The sequence below is a fragment of the Zingiber officinale genome, chromosome 11B (assembly GCF_018446385.1).
Source record: "Zingiber officinale cultivar Zhangliang chromosome 11B, Zo_v1.1, whole genome shotgun sequence".
Lineage (NCBI taxonomy): Eukaryota > Viridiplantae > Streptophyta > Magnoliopsida > Zingiberales > Zingiberaceae > Zingiber > Zingiber officinale.
The window spans coordinates 21,146,623-21,154,634 of record NC_056007.1 but is presented as its reverse complement, the minus strand read 5'-3'; the positions used below and the strand labels follow the sequence as shown (position 1 = coordinate 21,154,634).

The 8,012-nt window shown below is 42.8% G+C and overlaps 1 protein-coding gene across 1 annotated transcript; it reads left to right on the top strand.

Annotated features, from left to right (window-relative positions):
* Positions 1-2,054: 2,054 nt before the first annotated feature.
* On the top strand, positions 2,055-4,766 carry LOC122035160 (galactan beta-1,4-galactosyltransferase GALS1-like). Its single transcript, XM_042594557.1, has 2 exons — positions 2,055-3,460; positions 4,313-4,766. The coding sequence occupies exons 1-2, from the start codon at positions 2,256-2,258 to the stop codon at positions 4,656-4,658; spliced, it is 1,551 nt and encodes a 516-aa protein (XP_042450491.1). The 5' UTR covers positions 2,055-2,255; the 3' UTR covers positions 4,659-4,766.
* The last annotated feature ends 3,246 nt before the right edge of the window (positions 4,767-8,012 follow it).

The window sequence follows — 8,012 nt, the reverse complement described above, 5'->3', positions numbered from 1 at the left end:
CTACATATTGCAATGTCGAATCATCATTAGTTGGCTTTTCTTTTCATTCACACTTATAAATAAACTGATGATCTGTTTTCAAACTTCCAATAATTGACCAGCTAATAAACTTAAGTTATAGACTTTGATTTCTTATACTAACCTTCATTCAGACATCAAAAAAAGCTTTAATGTTTCACATAATTGTCCACTAAAACAAAGTTGGCTGCAGTTGTAATGAGCTTTCTTTTTTTAGCTGTCTTAAACACATTAGTATTTATGTTCAATTCACTAACAATTAAAGGAGGAGGTGTCATCTTGTTTTTTTTGTTTTTTTTTTGTAAGTAAAAGATATCATCAATTCATGAAATATAATGAAGAACAAAGTCACTATCATACGCTCATATGGATGGTTTTCTTAGCTACCACTGTGGGTGCTACTTTCCCTCGCTCACACCAGTCTACACCGATGGAGTCTTCACCTCTGTTCATCTGAGCTGCTTTGGAGTTGCATATCAACACGCGTCAACGTAGCTCCTACGACGGTCAAATCAATATTTGCCCGGAAAAAAAGATGAAATGGAAGAAGAGTAATAATTCCTCTTTACCATAACTTGATGTTCAATAGTAGAGCTAGAAATTATAATCTATCCGGGGATCATAAGAATTATATATACAGATAGAGAGAACGAGTTGATTACAAATTTTAATTTGGGGATATAATGTTGATAGAATGAAAATGATTAAAATGGTTAAATGAATATAAAATTCAAACTTCTTCCTTAAATTTTAAAGTGAACCCCGGGCAACACATGATTCCGCTCTTTCAACTAAGGTTGTTAGGATTTTGTAGTCGGCGAGAAGATCCAAATGAGAAAATGCATTTGTTATTCAAGTGTGCTAAGAACGCTCATGCATCAATACATGTCGATCTAAAGAAGATTTGAGGTTAATTATATATATTAATGAGATCTAAAGAAGATTTGAGGTTAATTATATATATTAATGAGACATGACTAGCTTGGTGTTAAAATGTCTTGAAAGTTGATACTAAAGACTTGTTACTAAACGTCTAGTTAAAATTTACTGAAATATTGAACTCAAGTTGGGTTGGTTAGATCGAGTTGCCAAGGAAGGCTAGGGTCGAACGATCAAGGAAGACAGAGCTGCTGAGTGGCCCAAGCGGCCCAAGCTGCCGAGCGACTTGAACGAAGCTATGCCGAACTATTGAGCAAGAAAGCCAAGTAGAGAGGTGCTGAGTGGGTAGGCAAGATCATCGAATAGGCTAGATTGTCAGGCGGGAAGTAGGGCCAACTCAAAATGTCAGCCATCAATAGTCAACTGTGTCTAGGTGGCAACTTGTAGGTTGATCTGCTTGAGTAAATTTTATTCCGATCAGTCCAATATTCAACGCGCACATATCATACTCACACATGAGTCATCTAAATTTAGTACAATCTGAACCTCTAATTTACACTTCCTTTGATCTCATATATGAGAGAGACTCTTCTGGTATACGTTTAGGACTTCAATTATCAATCCATTATAAATCAATTTTCAAAACACTTAACTTATCCAAATAATATCTCATGTTTGCAATGAAATTTCTTTCATTCAATATTTTTCTAATAATAGCTTTATAGTTACTAGATGTTTGATCATGATTTTGTTGCCACCGCTATGTTCAAGGGTTATGGAAAAGAAGTTTTGGGATAATGGTACAACAGTAAAATATTTTTTAATTTCCTAAGTGTATAAGGTTGATGGATCACTCGTTATAAATATTTTCGGATTTACTCTTATAATTAATTAGAAACTTTCATATGACTTAATGAGGTAAGTTGAATACCTAATACTAATTAAGAATAATAGTCATGGAAAAGGAAGCTAAAGGAAAGAGTATTTTAAGAAATGCGTTTGAATGTCTGATTTAGTAAATTACTGTTAATATAGTAAATGGTGAAATGATTTTACTATATTTGTTTGAGACTTTGAGCAAAGAACCTGGACTTTGCCGTGATGGCGGAGCTAATCGATCCAGAATAAGCCTTTAATTAACAACAAAACATAAATATAACCAGACTTGTCACTTTTATGGCTCGACACCGCAGATCAATCTCTTCCCCCAATTTCTATTATTATTATTATTATTATTATTATTTTGTTTTTTAATATCACGACCATTTCCGCTTTGGGCCGTGGAGCAGCAGCAGCAGAGCGGAGGAAGAAAGCCGGAGGAAGAAGACGAAGCAGCAGCTGCAGTAGAAGACCAATCGATGAAAGCCAACGCGAGGAAGGATGGCAATGGAGGAGCGGGAAACGGTGGTGCTTCGCCGCCGCTTACTCTCCTCCCCTGCTTCGAACTGAAAGCCTTCTTCGCCACTCTCGTCGTCCTCACCCTCGTCATGGCCGTGTGGCAGCTGCATCCCTACGAGTTGCTTCTTGACTCCCGCTCCGCCGTTTGCCCTCTTACCGCCACCGCCGCCGCCGTCCGTCTCCACAAATCGGTGCTCTCCTTAGGCATCGATTCCTCTCCCAACCTCACCGCCTTCACGAATCCGGCACCAAAATCGAAACTTTCCGATCTGCCTCCGAGAGCTCCGGCGAAGGACCCCAACAAGCGCGTTTTCCAGGCATACGGAAGCGCCGCGGCGCTTTTCGTCCTCATGGGGGCCTACCGCGGCGGCCCCGCCACCTTCGCCGCCGTCGGCCTGGCCTCCAAGCCTACTCACGTCTACGGCACCCCCTGGTTCAAATGCGAGTGGGTGCCCAACGCAAACGCCTCCGCCGCCTCCCCTCCGCATCCCGTCCGCGCGAAGGCCTACAAAATGCTCCCCGATTGGGGGTACGGCCGCGTCTACACTGTCGTCGTCGTCAACTGCACCTTCCCCTTCAACCCGAACGCCGACAACGTGGGCGGGAAGCTCCTCCTCCACGCCTACTACTCCGTCAAGTCCCGGCGGTACGAAAAGGTACTGGCTTTGGAGGAATCGCCGGGCTCCTTCGATGAGGCACGCTTCCGGCCGCCGTTTAAGTACGAGTATCTCTACTGCGGCTCCTCCCTCTACGGCAACCTGAGCGCCACCCGCATCAGGGAGTGGATGGCCTACCACGCCCACTTCTTCGGCCCCAGCTCCCACTTCGTCTTCCACGACGCCGGCGGCGTTGGGCCGGAGGTGCGTGCGGTGCTGCAACCGTGGGTAGCGGCGGGCCGAGCGACTGTTCAGGATATCCGGGGACAGGCGGAATACGACGGCTACTACTATAACCAGTTCCTAGTAGTGAACGATTGCTTGCACCGGTACCGGCACGCCGCCAATTGGACCTTCTTCTTCGACGTGGATGAGTACATCTACCTTCCGGATGGGACGTCGCTCGACGCTGTGCTGCGCAACCTCTCCCACTACACTCAGTTCACCATTGAGCAGAATCCAATGTCGAGCAAGCTCTGTGTGCTCGACCATGGCAAAAACTACTCCCAGTGAGTGCCATTTCATCAATATTATTGACAGTGATTATCTGATTTTTAGCTTGAAGACATGCCAGCCTGATTAATTGTTGATTAGTTAATAAGTCGACATCGAAATGGAGTTTGAAGTCACTGATAGCAATAATTAGCACAACAAGAACAGCTACAATCACAAGTGATGTAACCCAATCATCGGATTCTACAACATGGATCTCATCTTGCTATCAAACATAAATAAGATTTATTAAACTGAACACTAAACTTATTCATGAACGTTCCGATTCACTTACAGCCCTTTTCCATTTAGGTTTGAACAGGGCATCCTAAAGGGTTTGTGCATAGGATACTTTTGGAAAAACTTCTTAAAGCCTTAGTTTGATGGTGTATGGTGTATCTAGTTGATAAGCTATCGCAATGCTTGATAAGCTTTTCGTCCCGACTGGTTTCTTCGTCTTAAGTTATGGTGTTTCAGGATAATCTCTGAGAAAATAATTCTAGTATCTGCATATGCATTAATTACTCTAATAATCTTGCTCAACTGTATTGTGATTGTTACAATTATGGTACTTGACTTTTGCTTCATTTCCTAGGTGGTATTTGCTCAATTACTTGGGATTATTATGTAAGAATGTTAACGATAGTTTGATAGTTCGATAGTTCTTTATATGTTTTGACTCTGATGTAGATATTGTTGAAGGAATTAGTAGTTGCAGTTATGGCATTTGCCCCATTTGTTTGAAGACAAGTCTAGGTTTTGTTTTGCTTGGACCTAAATGTTATCTCTTGAAGAATATCAACACCTGGAGTAGTAGTTTCTCATTTCTTGGCTGCATTTTTATTAGTCTATCATTTTGTTATATTCAGGGAGTGGGGCATCGAGAAGCTAGTCTTCCGGAACTCAATCACCGGCATAAGGAGAGACCGGAAATACGCAATTCAGGCAAGGAATGCATATGCCACTGGTGTCCACATGTCTGAAAATGTCATTGGCAAGACGACCCACAAGACAGAGGATATGATCCGGTACTACCACTACCACAATTCCATCAACGAGCTAGGTGAACCTTGCCGGGAATTTGTTCCGATGCCACCTCCTGGGAACGTGACATGGTTCGAGAAGATCCCCTATATTTACGACGACAACATGAAGCGTCTCGCAAACACAATCAAGAACTTTGAGAAGCAAACCATTGGTGCCATTCAGAAATAGTGCAGCAGCAATGATCAGTGCAGTAAACCATAACCATGTACAGGCACATGCATTCTTTGGGATGTTACCGAGTATTCTTCTTTAAGCGCTCTCTTTCCATTGTGAAATCGAGATATGATATTGCGAGTAAGGTGGGACCTTAAAAGTTAGGTTCGACATAAAAAAATAAGTCAATTGATATGACAGTCAAGTCAAGTCAAAAAGTCAATTCTCAGATCGTATCGATGTCATTCCAAAATAAATTTAAAGTCATTGCCAAGTGCACTGGCCGATCAGACCAAAAGGTTGATCGGGCACTCTAGGCACATTGTTAGGTTGAATCGAACTCTATATTCAAGTTTAGCAGTTGAGTATAAGATGAACCTCCGACATAAAGTTCAACTGGACATATTGTTCGAGCATATTCCAAATTTTCAACATAAATCCGGTCGGCTCAAAGACCGATCAGACCTTAGGGGCTCAACTCCTCATTTCTCCAAATACAAAGCTCTCAACTTACATTCGTTCGACCCTAGAGCCAGTCGAACCTCCATAACTCAGCTTCCTACTCATAGGTATGATCCTTAACTTATATCCGTCCGACCCCAGTGCCGGCTGGACATCCAGGGTACAAGTCCCCACATGAGCATCACTCTTAGTCTATAGTCGGTCGGCTCAGAGCCGGTGGAACTCTCTTTAGGAGACAACATTATCAAAGAATTGTAATAACTTGTCATGAAATATGTCATTATTCTGACATATGCATGCAATGGAGTCTTCCTCTGCCTATAGTAAGGTTGTTATATATACTCCACCACTTGACATACTCTAATACTAGACATTCTCTATCATCTCATTAATGCGGAGGTTATGAGAGATAATATAAAATGGGGGTCCTCTTCATTGACCAGATACGCACAGAAATGCATATGCATTCGCACACTCATGCATTTACACTATTGTTCTATTGCTCATCGTCTTCTTCATTTTGCTCGACTACTATTCTGACTTGAGTTTCAAAGTGCCCGTACCAAGGACCACTTCCCTGGTTCTCACTCTAACGTTTCCGTTGGCTTTGTCTATGGTGCACGCAAGTTCACAACTCTTATCTCTAGGATTACATAGCGCCATCTTCTTCTAGCTTAGAATCTTCTCCCAGTCAACATACAAGTCACCTCAATATCACCCTTAGCTAGCGTGTCATCTCCCTCACTTTCAGATAGGATCAAATTTGGCACCGTGTGGAAACTTCGCCTGAATCTGAAACACGGATATGGAAGAGGCTGGAAGACTCACTACCATTACCTTGTCACAAGAAGAATTGGAACCGCTAATAGCTACCTAAGTGTAGAAGTTAGTGCAACAACAAAAGGTAGTAGTCGGATGTCCTTTAGAGAACAACCCTACTACATTAATGTCGAGCCCTCACACAGAATGAGGGACCATAGTGGAAGGCCCAATGGGGGTCCAATCAATTCCTCCTCCTCCGGCATGTTTCTTGCAAGCGGCTGCACAACCGAACAGCTTTCCACTTGTACCACCCTCCCCACTTGCGTATCATAGGACACTATTTCACATCCTATTCGACGATATGGTATGAGCATAAAGACTCCAAATATCATCTTTTGGAGACGTGCCAGCTCGGGACCTTCGAAAGAAGAAAGCATTGATGGCCAGTATTTCCCCCGAGTGGATAAATGTGTTGACTGCCGAGTTACTTCCTTCCTTTGACTATCGAGAATATGGAGGAGTGACCGACTCAGAAGATTAACAATTTAAATTTGAAAACATAGTCATCCTTCATCAACATACGGATGATGTTAAGTGTTGAGTGTTCCTTACCATGCTTTCTGGCTTGGCGCAATGATGGTTCAGCCAGCTCCCGGCTGAGTCCGTTTGCTGCTTCAAAGATTTTCACAAAGTCCTCCTACACTACTTTGCTAGTAGTAGGAGGTATCAAAAGACCAGTCTGAGTTTGTTCACGCTCAAGAAAGGGGCTAAAGAATCTCTGCGAACATATATCAGGTGATTCAACCAAGTGGCGTTAGATGTTCCATCCGCCACTTCTGAGATATTAATAAACGCGTTCTCCCAAGACTTTTTAGAAGGAGAATTTTTTCGAGTCCTCGTCAGAAATCCCCCAAAGAACTTTAATGACCTGCTGGGGAAAGTGATCAAATACAATAATATAGAGGAAGCCTAGGTTGCTTGGGAGGAGGTGACTGTCTCAGCTCCGATTGGTCAAGCCTATCAGAAACCACCACCACCTACAGAACGTCCTAGAATCTCCTGTCCAAATCTTCCGCTAGTCCAGGAAAAAAGAGCAATGCAGGAAATAGATCAGTCACTGCCTAAAATGCATAGACATTTTTGTGACTACTATCAATTTCCTCATCATGCTACTAGTGAATGCTATCAGTATACCAAGAGGCTTTGTCGAATGACTGAGTTAGGAGAAGTGAATAAAGGATCATCCTCGCTCTCCTTCCAACGATCTCCTTCAAGAACATAGTAGGAAGGGCCTAGCAGACACTCAGATCAGATGTTCAATCGGTATTTGCATATAAAGTCTGATCAACATCCTCAAGTAGGTGTTGGTGCAGGAGGCACCAGATGATTAAACCTAAATTTTGATAATGGCAAAGAGTTCAAAGTTAAGGTTTGTTGTTGTTCTAACAAGTCTGACTAAATGTGTAAAAAAGTCCTAAGTAATTTTAGGCAAAGTGAAAGTCCTAATTGAGGCTAGGTAGAGAAGTCCTAGTGGACATTAGGCAGGTAGAAAGTCCTAATTGCGGCTAGGCAAGGAAGTTCTAATCCGTGGGATTGGGTGAAGTCTTGGTAGGTCAAGGACATCAGGTAAAAATCCTAGGGTCGTGGACACTAGGTAAAAGTCATCGGGGTCGCAGACACTAGGAGGAAAATTGGACGGGTCGAAGTTCGGACGTCTAGCGAAAAATGCTGAAGTCTCGGATGCTGAGCAAAAGTTCAAATAGTCTGGAAGATTGTTTTGACATCAGGTATACTCTCCTATAAAGAGTAGGCAAGGACGTGTTCCTTGTAGAGGGAATAGTAGGTCATAGTTTGACCTAGGATTTCTAGAAAAATTCAAAGTCAGAACCAGATAGTTTCGAGACTGTCCAAATTATATTATGTTTGTTCTTTTTTAACTTTGTGATACAGAATAATAAAGCTGGAAGCTAGCTTGAAAAGGGCGGTCTAGGCATTAGGACATGGTCCAGGCTCCTTGGACATGGTCCAGACGCACAGACATGGTCGAAGCACCTGGACATGGTTTAGGTGCCTGGACATGGTCCAAGCGCCCAAACACGGTCTAGGTGCCCGGACGTCCAGGCTGCGAAACATGGTCCAGGTCCT

Bases quoted from the DNA above. Each gene is read 5' to 3' on its own strand.
- LOC122035160 (XM_042594557.1), top strand. From the start codon at position 2,256: ATGAAAGCCAACGCGAGGAAGGATGGCAATGGAGGAGCGGGAAACGGT. The intron at 3,461-4,312 runs GTGAGTGCCATT...TGTTATATTCAG, and splicing joins CATGGCAAAAACTACTCCCA to GGAGTGGGGCATCGAGAAGC.